The sequence below is a fragment of the Neofelis nebulosa genome, chromosome 16 (assembly GCF_028018385.1).
Source record: "Neofelis nebulosa isolate mNeoNeb1 chromosome 16, mNeoNeb1.pri, whole genome shotgun sequence".
Classification (NCBI taxonomy): Eukaryota; Metazoa; Chordata; class Mammalia; order Carnivora; family Felidae; genus Neofelis; species Neofelis nebulosa.
This window is the reverse complement of record NC_080797.1, coordinates 13218280-13241977: the sequence shown is the minus strand read 5'-3', so window position 1 is coordinate 13241977 and position 23698 is coordinate 13218280. Positions and strand designations below refer to the sequence as shown.

General features: G+C 58.9%; 1 protein-coding gene across 2 annotated transcripts; it reads left to right on the top strand.

The window, feature by feature from the left end:
* Positions 1-1052: 1052 nt before the first annotated feature.
* METRNL (meteorin like, glial cell differentiation regulator) lies at positions 1053-15837 on the top strand. Of its 2 annotated transcripts, XM_058702854.1 has the most exons (4): positions 1056-1466; positions 6639-7027; positions 14424-14483; positions 15327-15837. In XM_058702854.1, the coding sequence occupies exons 1-4, from the start codon at positions 1300-1302 to the stop codon at positions 15641-15643; spliced, it is 933 nt and encodes a 310-aa protein (XP_058558837.1). In that variant the 5' UTR covers positions 1056-1299; the 3' UTR covers positions 15644-15837. The 2 variants fall into 2 exon arrangements, with proteins under 2 accessions (XP_058558838.1, XP_058558837.1); XM_058702855.1 differs by lacking the exons at positions 14424-14483; positions 15327-15837 and adding an exon at positions 11672-11897 and having other exon boundaries at positions 1053-1466.
* The last annotated feature ends 7861 nt before the right edge of the window (positions 15838-23698 follow it).

Genomic DNA, 23698 nt, shown 5'->3' with positions numbered 1-23698 from the left:
CTGCTTTTGTGAGCACAGAGGTGGCTGCACGGAGCGCCATGGTTCCTTCCCTCTTCCTTCTTCTAGGGTGATGACCTGGTAGGACGGCAGACCCGTCTAAGCAGACCCCATCCACCCTCTAAGCAGACCCAGCTGTGGCTCCTAGCCTCATCACACTGTACTCACCAACTCACCACGCTGGGTCCTGCTAGGAGGGGGGTCTTAGTGACTGGGGGCCTCTGCCAATACCTGGAGCCAGTATGGGTTGCCAGGTCTGGTGGTGGTGGCACTCGCATCTAGGGCACAGGGGTCAGGACACCACTAAAACCTAACAAGGCATCAGACAGTCTCCAGGAAGAATCAAGCGGGAGGTTGGGGACACAGGTACCAGACCAACTCCGGGGTTGGGGGTGGTGGGGAGGAGCGGGCACAGGTCCGCAGCGATGCAGAGGAGCTGCGGCCCAGAGCCCTTCGGGAACGTGGGTGCTCTAGAGTGCACGGGGCGCTCAACAGTGGGTCAGTCTCATCTCCAACCACAGCTGGGCTCCTACCCTCCCGCACGGGCTGCGGACCGGGGCAGAGTCCGGACCTCTGCAGAGCACAGGTTTGGATCAGGAACGTCCCTGACGGAGTCTGGTCGCTCACACAGTAATAGTGGCCCGGCCAGGAGCCCCCACCGCAGCGCAGCGGCCATTCCCGGCTCAGTCTCCGCGATGGGGCCACGGCGCAGCCGCTGCGGACGCGCCCGCTGGCCCGGCGCCGGCTCAGGTCGCACAGACTTGCGGTCTCGGGTTTCTTCCGCGTCCCGCGGCGTACCGGCCGGGCGCGTGCTGCTGCCCCGTTCTCTCCCGGCTGGGGACTCTCTCTCGGACCCTCCTCCCGGTCCCTCAGGCGGCCCCCTCCTCTCCGCGGGGCCGCCCCAGGACTCCCGGCCAGGGCGCGCAGGGAGCGGGGCTCGCAGCACTCGCAGCACTCGCAGCGCGCGCACGGGGCGGAGTTCCGGCGGGGGCGGGGCGGCCGGCGGGGGCGGGACGGGGGCGGGACGGGTCCCCAGCTGAGCCGGGACACGGACCGCTGACTCGTCTGCTTCAGAGGCTCGGGTGGCGGCGGCGGGCGCGGAGCTCCCTACGCGGCTCCCGCGGCTCCAGCGGCTCCAGCGGCCCCGGCTGCGGCCGGGATGGGCGGGCAGCCGCGCCGGGTGCGCGGGGGGCGCACGACGTGACTCGCCTGGACCTGGAGCCCCGCCCGCCCGGCCGCGCCGGGTGGAGGGTCTGCTCGGCAGGCGCGGACGCGGGGTCGGCGGCCAGGCAGAGCCGGAGCATGCGGGGCGCGGCGCGGGCGGCCGGGGGGCGCGCGGGGCAGCTGTGGCCGCGGCCCCCCGCCCCGGGCCCTGGCCCGCCGCCGCCGCTGCTGCTGCTGCTGCTGGGCGCGCTGCTGGGCGGCGCGGGCGCGCAGTACTCGAGCGACCGGTGCAGCTGGAAGGGGAGGTGAGTCCGCCGGCGCGCCCCCAGCCCTCGGGGCCCCTGGCCTCCCTTCCCGTGCCCTCCCCGCTCCGGCCGGCCGAGCGTGCGGGGGCGCTGCCCCGGGCGGGGACTCTGGGGCCCGCTCTCCAGGCCGAGTCCTGTCCGCGTCGCCCCCGCCCCCGGTTCTAGAACAAAAGAGCCCGCGGCGGCCCGGTGCCCTGGCCCGGAGGACGCCCAGAGGGAGGTGCGCCCGCGGCGCGGCGGGGTCGGTCCCGGCCGGACAGCCCGCTCGCCCCGCGCGGACCCCGCATCGGAGGCGGGCGGGGGTCGGTTCTCCGGCCCTCCCGGCTCTGCCCGCGGCGAGGACTTGCGCGCCCCGGGCGGGAGGAGCAGGGCCTGCGCTCAGGGCCGAGCGGGAAGGGAGGGCCGGCGGGTCCGCGGGAGGGAGCGGGGCTTCGGAGGACCGAGCGGGGGCCCTGGCGCGGGCCGGGGTGCCGACCGCTCCCGTGCGCGCGGAGACCCGCGGGCGGACACCTGTGCGCGGGCCGAGTGCGGGACCCGCCGCGTCCCGCATCCCCGCCCCGGCCCCGGTGAAGGTCAGGCCGCCCTTGGCAGCGCGCGCGCTGGGCTCGGGGAGCCCCCCTTCACGCCCCTCCGCCGTGGCAGCCGAGGACTTTTTTTTTTTAAACTGAAGTGTGACAAGCAGAAAGGAGTTGCAAATCACAAGTATACGCGGGCGGGGCGCCTGAGGGCACAGCTACTTTGGTGAGAAACCGCCATCCGCCCAGGGCGCTGTCGCTCCGGGCAGGCGGCTCTGCTCGCAGTTGGAAAAGCCGGTTTTGTGCCGCGGAAGGTGCCGGTTCAGGAGTTTTCAGGGATGCGCATCTCCTTCTCTGGAACTCTGTGGGCAGGGGCTGCCCTCGGGTCGCGGGGTCGGGGTGCTCGGTGGAGCAGGGCCTCTACCCGAGCCCTTCGCCCTCACACCTGATGGGAAGACTCCTGCCAGCACACACCTCGTGCTGCTGCGTGAGGTGGGGGGGGGGGGGGGGGGGAGGGTGTCACGGGTTTTTTTTTGAGTGAAGACAGTTTTTCCGGGAAGCTTGGGGGGTTGTGCCAGGGTGCTGGGCTCTGTGTGAGCAGGGCAGCCGCTGGTCATCTTGGATACTTACAGAGCCAGTTCTCTGTGGAGACTGGCAATCACCCTGCTCTCTGCTCCCCACTTCCCACCGCCCAAGCCGCGGTTCTGGGCTCCAGAGATCGGGCCTGTGGTGCCCTCCCTCCCTTGCACACACACCAGAGCTGGGATGCAGGGCTGCTAAGATTGGGGCCACGAGCTTGGAGCTCTGGGGGAGGGCTGGCCTGCAGAATGCTGGCGCCAGCACAGGGCTGGCTGGGAGCCTCTGACTCTGACACACTCTTCCAGGGCTGCCCTTTCCCCCACGCTCCTAATTAAACTCCCTGCCTTGCAGCTTCTGCTGGATGAATCAGTGCACCCCTAAACTGAGGTCTAGGGTGTCCTGCTTCAGCAGATCAGAAACAGAAAGCCTGTCCCACCCTGGGAGCCTGAGTTTCCAGAGGAGGAGCTGACACCCTTTCAGGCCCTCTGAGGACTGTGTGCCTGGAAGGGGGCTGCCTCTCCTGGGGATCAGAGAGGGCTGTGAGTGAGTGCTGGTCATAGGGCCAACCAGCTCCTGGACCAAGCAGGGGTCTGCCTCCTCTTTTCTACCTGGAGAAGCAGGGACGCTTACCTGCTGCCCTCCTCTCTCCATCTTTGCTAACATACCCCGGGTCTTGGACTGCCTCCAGCTGCCCTCCACTCGGCGCAAAGGCAGAGTCTGCTGGTGGAGGGTGGCTGCAGGGGCTGTCCCAGTGGGATCTGGACGGAAGACAGGCCCAGGCCACATTCCTGGATTATAAGCTCCCCTTCCATTGTAATTGCTGCCCTAGCGATCAATATGCCTTGCAGATCAGCTGACAGATCCTTGCTGTGGAAACTTGGGTTTGCTGGTTTGCCTGCAGACTCCTGTAACATTTATGACTTTTTATGAGCTGTTCTAAAGACAGCACAGGGTGGTGTGAGCCCCAATACCCTGGGTGCATTCCGATCCCCTGATAGGGAGGGAGTTGCTCTTTATGATACTGGCCACTCACATTTGACAGGCTGAAATGCGTGTCTGGGTGTTTCCAAGCAATTAAGCAGGAGGTTTTGCAATCACGGTCCCTTGTGCAGGGGCAGGACAGCACCCTGATCTTTATTAGGCTGTGGTTGTAAAGGTGGACCACGAACCTTCCCACTGCCGTCGGCAGGGTTTGTGGGTCTGTCATACCTTCGCTAGCTCTCCTACTGGGTGGGGAGATGAAAGGTAACCCCAGTGATAACCTCTGGGTTTCGCCCTTGATCGAAGCTCTTCCTGACTTAAGTGAACAAGAGACCATAGTTTACTCCTGGTGACTCAGGTGAGCCAGGCTGTGGGTGTGAGTAGTAAGAACCCTGCTGCCACCACACTGACCCCTGCAGAAAGTCCCATGTCGGTTTGGAATTTGCTGTCCTTTGCCTGAAGGTGTGTCTGCACTTCCCTGGGGAGTGACACTGGCAGACTCTTTTTTGTTGTTGTTGTTTTTTGAGAAATAAAGGAATCTAGTTTAAATAGCCCAAGATCAATCAGTGTCGTCAGCTCCGTAAGAGTGACTAGAACCAGAGTGTTTTCTGTCTAGCTTCATCACATCAGAAAGCAGCTATCTTATTTTTGCCTGATTAGTGTGTCACTTGCATGCCATGTGAAAATCATTAATGCCACCATCAGTGACATCACAGATGTGGCACATTTTTGCACCTCCAGCAATTTTGCATAAACAGAAGTTTTTTCAGGTTTGCTGTGGTGCTGGAAACCTAGAGGTGAGAGATTTAGCTAGATGTTCTGGTGAGCACCAGACAGGCTCCGAGTCCTTGATTTCTTTCATTAAAGGCTCAGTGGGGTCCCAGGCTGATCAGAGTCGGTGAGCATCTGAGTGGCGGTCTTGCACATCACATGCTACCGACCTTCATGTGAACGCTCCTGTGTTGAGTGCCTGGCTCACGTCTTGTTGATCTCAGTCCTTCAGGAGAACATGAGGGGGAGCAGAACGGAGGGGCGTGTTGGCTGTGGACCCTGGGATGGGCATAGACAGTTCTCTGGGTGGCAGTGAAGACGTCAGGTAAAGGGTGGACATTTCTTCTAAGTCCACTTTTGTGTTGTTCCCGGTCCTCCTATAGTCGAGTGACCTATGAATAAATGGAGCCGGCTGTAGTGCACAAGATGTACAGGGTCATCTGTGCAGGCTGGGGACAGCCATGGGCTGGCCATCTGTCCCCCACAAGCGTTCCCTCTGCCCTTGCCTAAGATATGGGTGGGGTGTGGACCTCTCTGTTTCCCTGTCCACTGTTTGGATTAAAGTGACTTAGTGAGAAGTATCCGAAGCCTTTGGTATGGGCTTTATTTTCCCTTGAGCCCCAGGGTCCCTCCCCGACGGAGAGGAAAGTGAAGCCTGGACAGGATGGTTTTTAGGGGAGAGAGCTTTGAGGATTGGTGTCTGGGCACAGGGCAAGTGTCCAGCTGCCCCTTGAGGCTGGAGACAGGAGAGGAGGGACACTGTGATAAAGTTTGTTTTGGCTGCCCGAGAGCAGAGGTGATTATAGTCATCTGTGTCAACCACTTACCATTTAGTCTAATTTTTTCACACAGCACTATAATTTTGCTCGTCCACACATATGTGTCAGAGGAGCTTATATGAGTTTTATTTGACTGTAATTTGTAAGTCTGTTTTGCGTGTGTGGCTCTGGTAGGCGTCTGAGGCCAGGCCGGCTGCTAGTGACCCAGGGCCTTGCGGGGGCGGGGAGCGGGGTTGGGGGGGGTCACCTCCTTGACACCTCCCTCTGATGTGGTCTGCAGGATGACTGTGCAGCCCCAGCCCACAGCTGGCCATCGAATGAAAAGTGAGGTTTTTTGGAGCCCAGAGCATGAGTCACCAACAGTAAATGCAAACCATATGTTACGTGTTTTCTCCTCTGTAGAAAGGGTTTCTGGTAACTCACCCAGGCCTGGGCTCTGAATATAGCATTGTTTATTACACATAAAAATCCTAAGAATGTGGGTGAACCTGTCTGAGATCCGATCAGAACAAAATTTCATGTAATAAAACACTTGGTTGAAGTCATTGGTTGAGTTCCAGGGCTGCTTGGTGGTTATGACGTAACCATCAGCACAAGCTGACATTCACATTAAAATTTTGAGTAGGGGAAACTTTAACGTTTTTGATGGTTTCAATTTCTTGAAAACATAACGTAATGACTTTACTCAAGACCTGTCTCACGAAGAGTGTACAGACTTCATTTTTTCCTATTTAGCATTTATTAGGAGTGAGATTAACTTGGCAGAAGCTTCCCCTTGGGAAGGTGAATGGTCTGCTCACTGTTTGCGTCTCTCTCCTGTGGCTTGTTCACGCATTCCCTCCCATGCCTCTCCCCCATGGAGGACCATTACCTTACTTTTGTAATTTGCTGTGATGATATTTGAGTTTATTTTTGAAGATATGATTGGCAATGCAGGGTCTTCAGGTTTGCAAATGGAAACACTTGCCCCTATCTGTGAGGTGCTAAAGACAAAAGTCACCAACAACCTCCAGCCCCCCCCCCCCCCCCCCAAGCTGCTAACATTCCTATTTGGTTTCAAAGCTACTCTCTGGACCAAGTGAACCGCTCCTTGTTTTCACACTCAGTGGGAATCTGCCATCGTTCCTGGCCCTCGGTTGGTCATCTGGAACTCGGGTTTGTGCCAGAGTCCTGTTGGTGTGTCCTTGAACGTGTTCCAGAAGGCCCCCCCTTCCGTGGTTCTTCCCCCATTGCATGCATCACCACCCTGACGCGGGGAGCCCCCAGGGCATGGGCGCCCAGTGCTGCAGCCTTGAAGGCCGGCAGATGGAGTGTCGAGGTGCTGAGAGGGTCTGAGACAAACATTGTCTACGCGCATCAGGGCGTGAGCCCGTCTCACCGTGACTCTCTGGGGCAGGCCTGCCGGAGGGGACTGTCCCTCTCTGGAAACGGCCCCTTGCAGCAGGGCAGAGGTGGGGGTGAGGGGCTGCTCATGCACCTGGGCAGGCGTCCCCCAGGCGGGTACATGTGGGGTGCCAGGCCCCGGCTGACGCGTGTCCCCTCTGCAGCGGGCTGACGCACGAGGCCCACAGGAAGGAGGTGGAGCAGGTGTACCTACGGTGCTCGGCGGGCTCTGTAGAGTGGATGTACCCGACTGGGGCTCTCATCGTCAACGTGCGGCCCAACACCTTCCCGCCCTCCCGACGACACCTGACTCTGTGCATCAAGCCCCTCAGGGACTCCTCGGGCGCCAATATTTATTTGGAAAAAACTGGAGAGCTGCAGCTGCTGGTGCGGGACGGGGACCGCGGGCCCCGCCAGGTGCACTGCTTTGGCTTCGAGCAGAGGGGCCTGTTCGTGGAGGCAACGCCCCAGCAGGACATCAGCCGGAGGACCACGGGTTTCCAGTACGAGCTGACCAGCCGGCACGCGGAGTCAGACCTGCGTGCCCAGTCAGGTGAGTGGCAACCTCCGGGGCGGGGAGGGCAGTAGGGACGGGAGGTTCCTCTCCCATGGTCGCTGTGAGAACCCGCCTGCTGCTGGCAGATGGGCCCCCCGTGCGATGGGCATTGGACGTGTGTGGCCCCGTTAGTGTTGTGGGTGTTTTGCACGTGGGGAAACAACGCAGTCTCAGGAGGCGTGTTTGAGGAGGGTGAACACACGTGCCCTGAGAACGGCCATAGGTTGGACCTGAGAGCCGTGATGGGGTGTGGTCCTGGCTCCCTGCTCCTCTTCTGTGCTCGGGACTGTAATCGGAAATGGGTGCTGTGGCTGTTCCCACCGCCCCTGTGTTTCTTCTGATATGTGGATTGGCTGCGTGTTTTTGACATCAGCTGCAGCCTCTGACATGTCGAGTTTTGGGTGGGAGCCAAGGGTGATTCACTCTCCAGAGAGGTGCAGAGCCTTGCTGACCTGAATTGTGGAGCTGGTACCAGCTTCCGGAGGCATTTTGTGGGTGGGTGTTACAAGGACCACCCCATGTGGAGTGGAGACAACGGCAGCGTGCCAGGAGAGGGGCTGTGTGTGTTTGGGGGGGGGCGGGGGCGAGTCAGGCAGCACAGGAGCTCACCCGGGTTAGTGAGGTGAGTGAGGACCTCTCTGGGGTTCCCGTGAGGCCGGCCCTCGAGGAGCCTTCTCCACTGCAGAGCCCTTCTCGTTGTGGTGCTGGCAGGAGTCCCCTCAGCAGCCAAGGGTGTGTGTGTGTGTGTGTGTGTGTGTGTGCGCGTGTGTGCGCACGTGGGGACTGTGAGTTGGCAGACAGCTTGGCAGGGCCCTGTGTGGAGGGTGGCGTTGGTCTCTGAAAAGTTCCAGAGACAGAGACTGAGGAGGAGTGAGTGGCCTCCAGAGCTCTCACGTGGGGTGGGTCTCGCCCCATGTGCCATGAAGAAGGACTGAAGTCCTCGTCTTATATAGACACCCATGCCAAGCGTGGCCCTTGCTCCAAGGCATAGATGACCTCCTGGGGTCCAAGTGTGTGGGGTGGGGGTCCTAGTGTCCCACTTGTGTCAGTCCCGAAGCTGGTTGTGGCGAGACGCCTACTGGTTGAGGGGGTGTGAGCTTGGATTGTCCTGTGAGTAGGTTCCAAGAAGGCCATTCTCCAGGTGACCAGCTGGCCCAGATGATGGGCAGGTAGGGGTGCCATGGCATTGAGTGGTGCAGGCCAGGGAGGAATGCTGCTACCACCCCCAGTACACGCGGCGGTCCCAGTACAAGGAGTGACCCGGGCCCAAGTGTCTGCAGTGCTAAGGCAGAGACACCTGGTTTGAGGGGTGGGTCGTCTCCAAGAATAGTATAATCTCCACATTTTAGTAAATAAGATGTTTAATTCGAGTAAAACAGATCTGCTAGGATTTGAAATGTAGACTTTTCTCCTGTATGTGAATCTGCATTTTATTGTTCTGCATTCTTGGCTCAGATCAGTTTTCAAAACCTTCAGTCTCTCTCAAACTAAACCGGTGTGTTGGAGAACTTCAGTGTAGGATTGCCCGGGTAGGACCCCCGCCCCCTTCTGAGTGCCAGCCGCCCGGGTAGGACCCCCTTCCCCCTCCAAGTGCCAGCCGCCCGGGTAGGACCCCTGCTTCCCTCCCAGTGCCAGCCGCCCGGGTAGGACCCTGCCCCCCTCCAAGTGCCAACTGCCCGGGTAGGACCTCCACCCCCTCCCAGTGCCAGCTGCCCGGGTAAGACCCCCACTCGGAAAGGTAGCACTGGAAGCTGCTGTAAATCTCAGGACCTGAATGATATTTTAAACATAACAGCCTTTATCTTGATGACCAGCTATAGGAGGGTGGGTTAGAGAGCTAGAGGAGGGTACCCCAGTCTCGCTGTAGGGGACCTGGAGATAAACTAATAATAAAAACAAAATCTGGAAAAACCCAGTCACCGAATTTAATGCTTGTGGCTGAGTGAAGCAGATGTTAGAAACTTGTTAACAATTCCTTTTTTTTTTTTTTTTTTTTTGAAACATTTTATTTTTAAGTAATCTCTACACCCAACGTGGGACTCAAACTCACAACCCCGAGATCAGGAGTCCCATGCTCCACTGACGCCTCTTACTGATTGAATGTTGATGGCCCTTTAAAGATATTTGCTGCTGGTCCCTGTTCTCTTGTGGCTTGAGCTTCCTTCCACCTGGTGGGTCATTCTTACCAGATGCTGGCGCTGCCTGTGTAGCCAGTTGTTTCTTTGTTGGGCACCTGAGCGCTTCCATTTGTCCAGAAGGAAAATGCACAAGGGTGGCCATGGGCTGGGATGACTCAGAGACCATGGCTCCGCCCTCGGGGACCAGAGACTTAGTCTCTCTCCCTCTCCTTGTGGGCAGGGTCTGTGCACCCCAGGTTCCCCTGGTCCCTGTTTTCAGGCCAGGACAGTGAGCAGATTTGGGAGAGGCCTGTGGGATCAGTGGTTGGGCTGCCCTAGGTTCCAGTGGGGCTGCCAGGACAAGGTCCTGCATGATGGTGGGTTGTCTGGTCACAGCCTCTGCTTGCCCTCTGTGCATCTCTCGAGACCCCATGGAGGACGTTCAGCTGTGGCTGGGCATTGGGCAGTCTGGGTGGCCCAGGGGTTCCCTTCTTACCTCTCCCCCACCCCTGACGTATGCCCACTGGGCCCTGGAGCGTCTATTTAAATCCGGGGCCTGCAGAGATCCAGGCACCCCGTGGATAGTGGGGTATGAACGTGCGTCTGTGCGTTGGCCAGGAATCAGGCCTGGGACAGCCCAGAAACTTAGCAACTGTCAGAACTGGGGGTGGGGACTCAGATGTGTGTGGGGTTCTAGGAGCTGGGATAGAAACAGGCACAGATTCTGGGCCCTTCCTGGGGGCTCAGCACTTTCTCAGCCTGAGGGAGATGAGGGGCAGCGAGGCTCTGGGGAGGCTCGTGCGTCCTTCTCCCCAGGGTATTTGCCTTTCATCAGGGGATGGGCTCCTAAGCCTTTAATGCCAAAGGAATGGGTATGTAATGTGGAATGTCGGTGCCAGCCATCTGGCAGCAATGATGTCTGCCGGGCCAGGCAGGCTCTCAGATGGTAGTGTGTGGCTCCCGGCTCTCTCCTGTTCTGGCCCTGGCCGCAGCTGCAGGAAACTTGGGTGAAGCTGGAGCCTGGGTACCTGTGACGTGGAGGTGTGCAGGTGCCTGTGGGCTGGGCGGTCAGTGATCCTGCCTGCTGCAGAGGTGGATGAGCCTTCTCCCTCACTGGTGGCTCATAGTAGCTTCTAGTTTGTGCTGACTTGAAAACAGAGAGGCTCCCGGATGAGAGATGTGTGTGAGCCTCACGGCCCCGGATGGTCCCGCTTGGGAGTGTTTGCAGTGAGTGCGGTCGCCTGGTGTGCACTTGAATAACCAGCTTCCTGGTATGGTCTGAGATGCACTGACACCCAAGAAAAGGCCAGAATGGAGAGGCAGGCCACTCCTTACAGGCGCAGATTGAGGGGTGGGTGGTAGGAGGTGACCTGAGGGGTTGGGGGGGGCGTGCGGGATCGAGCCTCCTTTCCCCACCCTGCCCTCCTCCTCCTCCTCCTCCTCCTCCTCCTCCTCCTCCTCCATGGGCTTCACCAGGGCATCTGAGTAACGCAGTTGCTGAAAAACTCTGGCAGGACACGAAAGGTGGGCAAGTGGCCAGATCCAGCTAACTAATGGATGAAACTCTAGGCCACTCCTGGAACCCGGCCGGGCTGTCTGGGGGCCGTCCTCCCCAGAGCCCTGGTGTACGTGGGGAAGCAGGCACACCAGGACCCTCTGTTGCCCAGTAGGGTTGGGGATGTGTGGTGGTGGCCAGTGAAGGATGGCAGGGGTTGCTCTGTCTGGTTCTAGGGGGTGGAGACAAACCTTCTCCTTGGTTTGCCTGGGGCAGCCCAGGTGGACCCCTGATTCCAGTCTGTTCTTTTATTCCTCCGGGAGCTGAACAGCAGGGGCTTACTGGCTTGGCCACATCTACCTTCTGGGGCTAGGGGTTTGGGGTCCATGTGATGCCTACCCAGAGCAGGCTTCCTTGAGCAGATGAGGTGGGAAGACAGTGGCATTTTAGACCCACAGCGAGAGGGGACGGTGCTGGCCATTAATGCATGAAAGTTATTGGGATTGCTGGCCAGTAGCCCGAGTCACGCGGTTTCCAGTGTGCTCCATCCCCCTTCCCTGGTCAAACTTGCTGTGTTTGATGTGTTGGGGGGGGGTGGTGAATGATGCTCGAGGGGTGGGCTGGGTGGGTACAGAGCCCCCCACTGAGGAGCTCTCTCGGTTTGGTGGTGGCCCTGATGGGCTGTGGGGGATGAGTGGCAAAGGTCAGCAGAAGTCGAAAGAAGCCTCATTATGTCCTAGAAGCAGAAAAGGAGAGAAGAGATTTTTCCCCCAAAGGATCGTTTATTTTCTGTAATTATCTTTCATCTCGCCCATCTCTGCACTCCTGGGATGAAAGCGTGTGGCATCCACCTGCTTTCTCAGCAGGAACAGGGTGGGGTGGCAACAGGCCAGGAGGAGAGGTGGGGGAGATTGAGATATCCCCGCGGTGGCTGACCACCTCGGGGTGGCACCAGCCCGCAGCTGGCTGTGGTGAAAGAGGAGGAGGCTCCAGAACCTCATGTGGCAGCTGGGCCTCAGCTCACACCAGCCCCGTGCCGGCCGTGTCCCCTCCCTGTGCAGTGCTGCACCCACCAAACCTGCCACCTGTCACTGGCTGCAGTGATGACCCCAGCGGATGTCCTCATGCACAGTGTTCCCTTTGAAAGTTGTATGTGTCTGCCTGGTTGTCCTTCCTGCCAGACCAGCGTGCGGCCATCTGCAGACCTGTCCCAGGCCAGGGCCTAGCATGAAGCGTGCTGCCCTCCCCCCCCCCAACCCCTCCCCCCCAACCCCCCCCCCCCCCCCCCCCGTCCTCCCGCCTGCACCTGCCGTCCTCACCTGGGTCCCTGCAGTAGCCCCAGCTGCTCTCCCTGACCCTGTGTTTTCCTTCTTCAGTTCATTTTGTGCACATTCCGGAAGACTCTCCCTAAGATGCCCACACCTCAGCCAACCCCTCTCAAAGAACCGTAAACCCAACTGGGCTCTTGGCTGCTCCCTCCTCACCTTCCCCTGCAAGGAAACGAGATTCAGTGTGTCCGAAACCAGCACATTCCACTGCCTTTATGAGCCCAACTCCGATTAATAATTGTTTCCAGATTGCTTCTCTTGGCATCCACAGACTGGATTTTCCAATGAGGTGACCTGTGCTTCGTAAAACTCAGAATTATGAGGGAAGTCTCCAGGGTGGCACTTTATTAGCTCAGCTGTGGTGGTATCGGCTCCCTGAGGCTTCTGGTGGGAGGATCTGCGGGCTGCTGACTGCCCTCCGCCGGTGCCCCAGGCACCCCCACACCTTCGGCAGTGCAGTGGGGGTGTGAGTAGGTGGCCGTCCCGGACAGGCTCCTTGCCGCCTTCCTCCTTAGCCCTCAGCGGGCGTCCCCGGGCCTGTGTCCACGGAGAGGGTCACGCTCTCGGGCTTGGTGAGTTGCGGGCCGCCAGGCCGGGTATCTGACTGCCAGGTGTGGCCTGGGCCTGTTGCTGTACCACTGCTGCCTTTGTGGGCACTGCCTGTGGTCTGTCTCGGCCGACTCAGAACCTGAGATGTGCCTCTAGAGAGCTTGTGTGGACCGAGCTTCCCACCCACCCTCACTTGGAGCGTCTAGAGGCCTGGCCCCCAGGGACTCTGCTGGGGCTCCTCTCTCCTGGGCAGATGCTTTATGAGGGGTGCCCAGGATGACGCCTCTGACCCCCTGGCACAGGTGCTGAAATTAGACCTTGCCTTTGAGCAGAACTGGAGAGCCCGGCCTCGTCATGCCCTATGTGTGTGTGGGCAGCAGGCCGCTGGAGGGGCGTGCAGGGTAGGGCACCCCCAGTGGGCTGCCTTCTTTTTTAAGAGAGGCCTTGAGGCTGGGGGTCTATACATGGAAGCAAAGTGCCCCAGGTGGGCAGCAGTCTTTGGGATTTGGAGCTGGGTAGGACATCCTCTCGGCCAGGCTGGCCAGGCTTCAACACACCCAACCGGCTCTGCTAGTCCTGTAGCTTCACCAGGTTCCCGAGAACCTGATAGAAGCGGCAGGCAGTGTGTGGGCCAATGAGTCACGTCCCCCTGAGCTGGCCTGGGGCACACACATCCTCCCCTGCCCAGGGCAGGACCACCAGGGCCAGTGCTTGGAAACTCCTGTCCACCCCCTGGGGTCCGCAGAGACCCTGTGCTGCCTAGGGCAGCACAGACCCTGTGCCCCGCGCACCAGAAGGCCTCTCTGAGCTCTAGCTGCTCGGTGCCTGGCCTTGCCCCCGAGGCCTCGAGTCGGCTGCCGCCAGGGTGCAGGTGACTGCTCGCCCAGTTCGTGTGTGAGGGCCAGCAAATGCCAAAGCCAGGACGTTCCGGGGCCTTGAGAAGGTGGTCTTATTCCAGCAAGACTTCATACCTAACCTTTGCCTGAGCTGGGAGGATTTGTGCCAGACTCTAGAGGCTCAGCGGCCAGGGGGCAGAGGCCTTGAAAAGTGCAGTGTGACTGCCAATTCATGCTGTGTCCTCCCAAATCCAGTGCTGGGTTGGGAGTGCCGTGGTCTGGGGGGAGTTGCCAGAGGCTTGTGCCCCCCCGCCTTTCTTGAGGCCTCACCCGATCTGAGGAAGTTAGGGTGAGGACTGTGCTGGGGTAGAAGTTAGTGGGGTGGGGCCTGGTTTGGCTGGAGGAAGCCAGCCCCCACCCTTGCCCTGCCAGGCTGTGGGGGTTTGGGGATTCTGTGAACCAGGCTTGCCGTAGATGGTGTTTGCAGGCAGTGATCTGGTCTGAGGTCAGGGGTCTGGGGAGGGGGGCTGTGCTGATGGCTGGGACTTGTTTGGACGAGAGCCCCACGGCCTCGGCCTGCAGACGTGACCCTCGATGCTCACCGACACCTTCGGCAACCAGTGCCCTGACCTTCTGGTCTCGGCTACAGATGGGGACCTGGGGAACAGGTGTTGTGTGAGTGGCTGGTGTGGCTGTGGAGGCTGGGAAGGAGGCGACTCTCAGCCAGGCTGGTGTGGGGGACGTAGCTTCCGACCAGCTCAGGTTGGTTTCCCGTTGGTGATGGACCTGGGAGAGTGGTTTACCCCGGGGCCCAGCAGTTGCTGCACCAACAAGCTAGGTGGGGACCAGCACGGACGCCCACTGTCCCTCGGGGTGCGGTGCACGCCCTTCATAGCCACATCTTGCGCTTGGGGTTCCCTGGATTCATCAGCGCCTGCACCCCGTGTGGTGGCCAAGGTTGGGTCCTCTGTCCTGTTCCCTGAGGTCAGAGCTCTTACGGGACCTGGTGGGTGTGAGCGGGGTCTGTGTCCCGCAGACCCTACTCCTAACCCTGTTCTCTCCCCGCAGCCCCGTGCCGCCCCTGCAGCGACACAGAGGTGCTGTTGGCGGTCTGCACCAGCGACTTCGGTAAGTGTCCTCGTGCTCCTGCCACACGTCAAGAGCCCCGCTTGGGCCTGGGAGGGCCTTCCGGTGCTGGCACTCAGCTTGGGGAGGAGACGGCTGAGGGCATTGGGCTTGGAGGTGTAATAGGGGAGGGACGGATCTGTGCCAGATGAGAGGGGTGGGAGTCCTATTTAAGGTGGTCACTGAGCATTTTCCTCCAAGGCATGGTCTAGCCTCACCTCAGAGTCCTGCTCTCCTCTGGGCCCCTGTGGACGCTCCAGCAGGAGTTCCTGGTCCTGGGGGTCCGAGGAGCCTGGGGGCCCCGGGGCTGAGATCAGGACTCAGCCGCGTGCTTTTGCTCTTGGGCAGCGGGGTGGGGGGGAAGCACTCTGGGCGGGGGGAAGGCAGCCCGGCTGGACCCTGCTCTGAGCGCCTCCAGCTCAGAGGGCAGTAGTGTGGTGGGAGTGCAGAGCTCCTTTCCACGTTTTGGTCCTGCATCTGGAGGATGGGGGACCTTGCCCTGGGCCTGCTCTGCCCAGCTCCCTCCCATCACCCCCTCCCCTCTGAGCTGCCCCGTTTCTGTCCCACCTGGATACAGGGCGGCAGTAGATGTTGTGTGTTAATTGCGGTTGTGTCTTGTTCTAACTTGAAACATTGATGCACACAATGTGACTTCTGTCTTCTGTTTCTCCCCACTTATATGGCTGTTATCCCTGACAGAGTCTGAGTGGCAGGGACAACCCCTAGAGGGCCTCAAATGTGTGAACTGTTCTTTCTAATGGGATTTCTGGAATGCAGAATTCAGGGTCAGCCCCCGCAGGGTCACCCCTGGTGACCCCACTGACTCCTGTGTTCTTGCCTCCGTAGTCGTCCGAGGCTCCATCCAGGACGTCACCCACGAACCAGAGCAGCAGGAGTCTGCCATCCACCTGCACGTGAACCGGCTGTACCGGCAGAAGAGCACTGTCTTCCGGCCAGCCCCAGAGGGCGGTGGCTGGCAGGGGCACGTCACCACGCTGTTGGAGTGTGGTGTGAGGCCCGGACGTGGGGAGTTCCTCTTCACGGGCCACATACACTTTGGGGAGGCCCACCTTGGCTGCGCCCCGCGCTTCAAGGACTTCCAAAGGATGTACAAGGATGCTGAGGAGAAGGGCCTGAACCCCTGCGAGATGGGCACAGAGTGACTGTGGGTGGCCACCGCTGCTGCCACAGCGGGCGCTTGGACCTGTGCTCCCCGGCGCACAAGCCACGTCTGACCCCACGAGGTCCTGGCCAAGGACTCCCTGACTGATTGGAAATGTTGTAAGATGCAAACTAAGTTATTATATTTTTTTTAAAAAAGAAACGTCCATAGGAAATAAACTCCAGTGTCTTAAAATGCCTTGTGTACCATTTCATGCTGTGTTTCCAAAGCACCCGACGGGATTGTGTTGGGCTGGTGTGTTGGGTAGGGCTCTGGGGCCGGAGCCCCTGGAGGATGCCCAGCACCAGGCTTTGTACAAAGCTCGGGGACAATTTAGAGTGGTTTCTTATGATGGAAATTTACAGAGCCAAATACTTATTTTTTGGTTGGTTTTGTTTTTCAAAGACTGTGTTTTGCTAGCCGTGGTCACTTTTGGGCCACTGGCAGCGGTGTGTCTGCAGCCCTGTGGGGTGTGCACGCGCTTCCCTGGTGTCCGCGTAGGGCTTCTCCTGGGGCCAGCACACCCGAGGGAGCCCCGCAGCCCAGCCGCTCGGGGCCTTTCATTCTGGGCCCAACTGTAAGTACGGCTGTTACTCTCGGGCTTCGGGAAACACATGCACCTCCTCCTTCCTCCCCCGCCTCCCTCAGCCTCTGCCTTCCCTTTCCTGATAACCCAGATGCTGCCCCTTGACTCTAGCTCCCCCCAAATGCCTGAGTCCGCGGCAAGTCTCTGGCCCCCCAGGGGCTGGTCTGCACTAGGCTGGTGACCTCCACGCTCTCAAGGGTGAGTTAGTATCCAGCAGCGGCTGTAACAAACGACCACAGACTGGAGGCTTAAACAACATTCATTCTCCACTTGTTCTGGAGGCCAGAAGTCCAAAATCAAGGTGTGGCAGGGCCAGGCGCCCTCCGAAGGCTCTAGGGGAGGAGGCTTTCTGTCTCTTCCAGCTTCTGCTGGGTGCTGCCGGTCCTTGGTGCCCCTGGGCCTGTAGATGCATAGTTCCAGGCTCTGTCCCCTTCTCCCCTCTGTGTGCCTGTGTCCAAATCCCTCCTCTCAGAAGGACACCAGTCACACAATTAGGTCCCACTCCCATCTAGTACAACCTCACCTTAGTTGATTAAGTCTGTGAAGACCCTGTTTCCAAATAAGTTCACAGTCACATGTTCTGGGTAGATGGGAATTTGGGGGGACACTACTCATCCCAGTACTGGGGTCACTGGGGTGCCACATAATTAGATCTAAGCCTGCATCCGCGTGAGTGAGGTGATTTCTCCCAAACAGCTGCTGAGGCTGAGGGGGGACCCTGGAGAGGACACTGGTTAGTGAGCTCTGTGCCGGCTGCACCCAAGCCTCGGGCACACTGTGTGGCCACAGGGAGGTGCCGCGTGCTAGCCCAGGTGTTCCCTGCCTCAGGTGGGTGTGCCCTCACTCCTGAGCACCCTGCTTCGGGTGGTGGATGTGGCCTGGCCCGGGCATGCCCCAGCTCAGGTGTATGCTCAGGTCTGTGGGCTGCAGCAGGTCACAACCTGAAGCAGCAGGGTTGGTGATGGGAACAGGTCCTACTGTGGCTAATAACTGTGATGTTCTATGCCAGGAGTATGTTGTGCAGCAGATAGCCAGGCCCACAGTGACCCTGCTGTTGGGTTCATGCTTTGGGCTTTTCTGGGTGTTAACTCTGACACTGGAGGAGGCCACAGGGCTTGCAGGTGCTGAAGAACCAGAATGTCGGGTTTGGGTTTCAGTTTCAGGGCTGGCTTTCTTCCTTATGTCAGTACGGGGGCCTGGGAGGAGCTGGGGACCTAACCCCACGTGCTGATGTCCAGGGTGGAGGCAGCTTCTGCTCTGGTGCATGGCAGCAGGTGAGAGCTGCTCTGGGTGGGGGCGGGGCAGGGTCTTCCAGCTGGACACCTGGAGGGAGAACAGGGCCTGTGTCCTCCCCCCAGAGTCTGGGGTGGGGGGCGGCTCTGGTGTTGGAGGTCTAGGGCTGCTTGGTGTTGGGAGGGGCTGGGTCACCGTTTCCGAGAGCCATGCCCTCCTGCTGTCCAGGGCCTCCGGCAGCCATCTGAGGTCCCTGTGTGCCCCAGCTTGCTCTGTGACACCAGATTTTCTGCTTTCCCATGTCTGTCCTCAGGGGAGCCTCCATACTGTGGAGCCCTGAGGGGCCAGGGTGAGGCACTTGGAGGGTCCTCTGGCTGACCAGTGGCTCTGCCCCAGCGTCTTGGCCTAGTGTCCCTGTCTTGGCTCTGGTCAGCCCCAGTTACCGTGTGGAATGGAGCTGTGGGCACCCTTCTTTGTCCCTGTCCAAAGGTGAAGGGGAGGTGTGACCCAGGCCCTCCTTCCTGCCAAGCTGCACCCTCAGTGTCTCCCCTGCAGTCCTGTCCTCTTGCTCTAAGGAAGAAGCAGGCCCTCCCAGCAGGATGAAGGCTCTGCCTGGCCCCCTTTCCTTCCTTTCCCTGCTGGCCTTGTAGGGAGCCTTCACCTCCTCCTTGTATGTTTCCCCAGAGAGCTACATGTCCCAGACCCCCTGCACAGGTTGACCGGGACCCCAGCATGGCCCTGGACGTGCCTCCTCCTAGCAGACCGCAAGGGACATCCTTATTCTCTTGGCCCAGCTGCAGCGGACACCCTTTCTTAGCATGTTTCTCGAGCATGTCGGTTGCAGGACCCCAGGTCTGGGCCTGTCCGGTGACACTGGGATCAAGAAAAACAGAGGCTTTCCGCACTGCTGTGTCAACCATGACATCTGTGGGCAGTCTGCTTACAGACTGCCCTCCTGTGCCAGAGGCAACCTGAGCGCTTTCTCCTTCTTCACTCTGACATCCCCGGTGGGACACACAGGGATGGCCTCACACCTCTCCTGCTGTTTGGGCTCCCCAAGGGCTCAAGCCCCTGTACCCCAGTACTCAGGGGCCACCCGCCTCTCTCCAGTCTTGGCTGTGGGGAGTCAGGCTGACCCTGTGGCCTCCACGGCCAGGCCCTGATTTTGTGCACGATGTCTGGTTTTGTGCAGCATGGTACCTGCTTGGAGGGGCTGGGCTGGGACAGGCTGCAGCTGTGGGGGCCACGTGCTCCATCGGGGTCTGACCACGGCCCACACTTGCACAGGTGGCCCACTGAGCCCCAGGGGAACTTCAAGACTGCTGTGTGTGGGCATCTTTGCTCTGGCCTCTGGTAGTGAGGTGGCCCCCAGGTGAGGGGCCCCAGCAGACATCCCAGGCCAGGTTGGCCGGCCTGACACACCCTGTTAGGTCTGGGTAAGGATGAGGCCTGGAGTCAGCTGTACCACAGGGCTGCCCCTCTAGCTCCAGCACTGGGACCCTGCCCTCCAGGGGAGCTGGGTTGCTGTGAATTATACCGTGTGAATTGGCTGCTAGAGCCCAGGGGTGGAGAGCTGGGTAGGTGGGGAAGCTGCACTGCGGTTTCAGCTATGGTCATGGCGGGGCCCCGGGAAGGCAGGAGTCTGAGAGGGGCCAAGGTGCGTGCAAAGGCCCTGGGTGGGAGGGTTGTGTGGCCAGCGGAGGGGACAGAGCACCAGGTGACTTTTTAGAAGTTTTCCGCAAATCCCTCTTGCTTTCTGTTTCCTATCACTTGGCCCATGAGACTGAGGCACAGGGTCTCAGGTTGATAATTTGCATTTCTTTGATCCTTTCTGGATGGGCCCCGTTTCCATGTATGTGCTCTTACCTTGTCTGTCATCTGATAACATCCTTTTCCTGTGGTGGTCGGCAGATCGATGGCCCCAAAGATGTTCTCATCCCAGTCCCTGTTCCCTCACATGGCAAAATCACGGGTGGAGTTACAATTGCTGATAAGATGGGGAGACTATTCTGAATCGTCTGCTGGCCCTAATGTCATCAGGGTTCCTTAAAAGTGGGAGAGGGAGGCAGAAGAGAGAGAAGCAGGGGACACAGCTTGAGAAGGGCTCATCGGGAAGCTACCGGCTCTGAGGGATCTGCTTCCCCTCGGAGCCTCCAGAGGGAACCCACCCCTGGATCTCAGGCCAGCATGACTCATGTGGGACCGAGGCCTGCAGAGCCGTGTGATAATAAACTTGGGTTGTTTTAAGCCACGATACGATTGTGCAGTTTGTTACAGCAGCTGTGGGGGGAAAAGTACACCCAGGTACCTTCTTATCTGGGGTCACAGGGCCTCTGTGGCTCATGAATCCCCCTAAGTTGTGTAAGATGGTGGGTCATATATCTACTTACATTTTTAGAAAACAAGGTCATAACTTAAAAAATTTTTTTTTCATTTTTTTTTTTCTGTTCTTTTTGTTTTTTGGAGGGAGAGAGAGAGAGATAAAGTGCAAGCAGGGGAGGGGCAGAGAGAGAGGGAGACACAGAATCTGAAGCAGGCTCCAGGCTCTGACCTGTCAGCATAGAGCCCAACGTGGGGCTCGAACTCACGGACCGTGAGATCATGACCTGAGTCGAAGTCGGACGCTCAACCGACTGAGCCACCCCGGCGCCTTAATAAGCTCATAACTTTTATCAGAATCTCAAATTTAGGAACATAACTCCATATGGGTGGAGAGTACGGGGCAGGTGTGAGCTTTCTGATAGGTCTCTGGGGGATTGTGCCCATTCCCCACCCCTCCCATGGCCATCTCTCCTTCTCCCTGTCCCTCCCTCTGTCTCTGTCAGTCTCTGAGCCTCTCTCCTTATCTCAGGTGGTTTTTCCTCTTTGCCAACCAACCTGCTGCCTCCCTGCTTGGAGCTGCCCGCTTCTAGGTGTGGTGCCAGCTCAGAGGGGACGTGCCAGTCCACACCTGGGCTCACCTGTCTTAAGTCATCTTCTCCACCCAGACATGAGGGCGGAGTCCCCTGGCACCCACTGATCACCAGCCTCAGTGACACCCTCCAAGGCCCACCTGTGGTCTCTTCCTCCAGTGCCCAAGACCCTCTTCCCGGTGGCCCCTCACGGCCCTTATAGGTACTGGAAGGCTCCTGGGCCTTCTGTTACTGTCTCTGGTCTTTAGGACACACTCCAGGTCTGTGGAACCCCCTTCCTCAGGCCCTCTTCTTCTGTGGCTGGATTTCAGGACCTTGCCTGTCACCCTGAGGTGCCCCACCTGCCCTGTGTTAAGGCCACGCCCAGACTGCCAGGGCTCTGCTCATGGTCACGCCTGACACAGACGTGTCAGAAGGTGCCCAGGGAAGAGGCCTCGCCAAAGCAGCTGTGCGGAGCCAGGTCTGGGTTCCCTGGGTCCTTGCTGGCCCATGAGGGACCGACTCAACAAAAGGTGGTGCCTGCTGTGGTCCCGTCTGGCTTTGCCGCTGAGGTGCTCTCTACCACAGTGAGACGGGACACTGGGGCTCAGGGTCATGGAGAACCCTAATCGGGAGGGCTGGTGGGGAGCCCTGCCCAGGACTTTCCCCAAACTTCGTCCTGCCTGAGTGGCTGGAGAGCATTTCTTAACCTTCTAAGACGACCCCCTCCCCAAAGTGCATCGAGTGCTGATTGAGACTTTTCCAGGACAGACCTCCCAACTCCCCGGTAGCCCCTCTGCCCTCATACCCACTGCCTCATCAGGGAAGGGGAGGAGGGTCCTTTCCCTGCCCCTTCTGTTGCTCAGGACCCAGGAGGTTGGACAAGAGCGCCACTGTGGTCTGCCCCCAGTGCCCAGGCAGGCTGAGGGCTCCCTGCACCCCTGGCCTCCGTGGCCCTCAGTGGTTTTGAGGATGAGGTAGACATGTCAGTGCCACGGTCTTGATTTCCTGGACCCCCAGTTGGGGCCACCATCCGCCTGAGCAGACAACCCTTCATGGATAAAGGGCTACGTATGAAGATGGGCACATGCTGGAGAGTGTGGTCTATGGCTCACACATGTGAGTGCCTGAGCTCCTGGGCCTTCTACTGGCCTGCCTGCCCTGTTCAGTGGCCTTCTGAGCCCTGTCCTTCACATACCCTTGGGCCTGGGGGCTGGGGGCTGTGGTGTGGCATGGGTCTGCCCACTGGACCAGGGGACACAAGGCTCACAGTGTGAGCACGCTGCCTGGGCCCCCTTGGCAGGTTTTCATCCCAGAATATATGGCACCAAGAAGAGAAGATACACCAGATTACCACCGGGGTCAGTGTCTGAAGCCAGTGACCTGCAGCTCTGCCCTTTTTTAGAAAGAAAGTCAGAGGATATCAGGCCAGATTTGCCTTATTTCCTGCTGGCCTTTCCCACTCACCAAAGCCAGGCTTTGAAACATACAGCCTCTTGGCTGTCGATATTGAGCAACTTTCTGGTGTCCTCATGCTGCGAGGAAGGGTCTTTATTTCCAGGCAGGCTGGGAATTGTCAGGACACACGCAGCTGGTGTGGTTGTGCCTAAAGCCTCTGGTAAGGCGGTGGCAGAGAGGGAGTAGGTCACTCACACCTTAGACACCGGGGAGGGGTGGAAATGGAGGCAGAGACAGTGGAACACAGAGACATATGAACACATGGTCACATGCACACACGTGCTCTCACACACACGCACACACATAAATATGCTCACACAACGGTCTCGTGTGTACATGTGCTTGCACACACGCCTGCATACGTGCTCACATGCACACTCACACATACACATGGGTAAATATGCTTGTACACACGCTTTCATGTCTATGTACATGTGCTTGCACACACATTCTTGCACATGTACTCACATGCACACTCACACATGCACACACGTAAATATGCTCACATGCTCTCAGGTGTACATGTGCTTGCACACACATGCTTGCACAGTGCTCTCATGAACACCCTCACATGCTCTCACACATGCACACACATAAATATGCTCATACACACGGTATCACGTGTACATGTGCTTGCACACTCATGCTCACACGTCCTCACATGCACACTCTCACAATGTTCTCACACATGCACACGAGTAAATATGATTGCACACACACTCTCATGCCTATGTACATGTGCTTGCACACACATGCTCACACACATGCTTGCATGCACTCTCACTCATGCACATGTGCTTGCGCACGTGCACACACATACACACACATGCTTGAACACATGCACATGCGCTCATATTGACCCTGACCCTGACCTCCACCTGGACACAGTAGGGGGAGGCTCCAGACCTGAGTCTCTGCAGGATGGGCTTCCCTGTGCCAAAGCTTTGAGAATGGACACTGCCCCCCCACCCCAGGCAGAAATTGATGTGTGGAGTATGTATGTACATCTGTGGGTGTGTGGGTGCGTGCAAGGCTGAGGAAGCTGGTGGGGAGAGAATCTGGGCTCCCTGGATCAGGGTCCCTGTGACCTCACTCCTGTCGGGTCACATCCACTGTCCTTGTCCACAAGTAGAGTTGGTTGCATAAGTCTGTTGGCCCCTCCTGGCTCTACCACTTGGGTTCTGGAAGGAAAGCCGGCTGCAGGGAGGGCCTGGCACCATATGACTGAGCGTCCAGCTGGGGCTGAGGGCCAGGTTCCCAGACCCGCTCCCGGGGCTGCACCCTCTTGGGGAAGCCAGGGACCCAAGGAGAAGGCCAGTGTGTCCCACGGGTGGGGGCTGGGATCCCTTCACCAGGGCTGCAGCTGACCCGAGGCGTCCGTCTCACTAATTGATTAAACTGTTCAGTCCAGGCCTGTGTGGTGGGAACTGGTACGGCTGGGCTGTCAGGGTAAAATTTGGGGCAGCTATCTGCGTAAGCACTGGTTCTAGGGATCATGTGACAGGGAACCGCGTTAATCAGTGAGATCAGTCACACTGCCCCTTCTCCAGCTGCTTTGTGTGGTCACAACTGGGGAGGCCCCAGGGGAGCTTTGAGACCCCAGAGTTGTGAACTGACATCCCTTCAGTGAATGCTGGGTGTGGCCCTACTGTGTGTGGCACCCCAGAGGCCCTGCCAGCTTGCAGACTCCCTTCCAGATGGCAGGTGGTAACGTGCCGTGAAGACAAATGAATGGGGAAGGCACAGGTGGGGCTGTCGCTCTGTGTGTGCCTGTGGGGTCAGCCTTGAGCAGAGGCCAAGGGCAGCAGGTTCAAAGAGTCCCAGAGAGCCCTCCCAGGGGAGGGACAGAGGCCAAAGCCCTGGCGCCACACCCCCTCCCTGTCTCTCC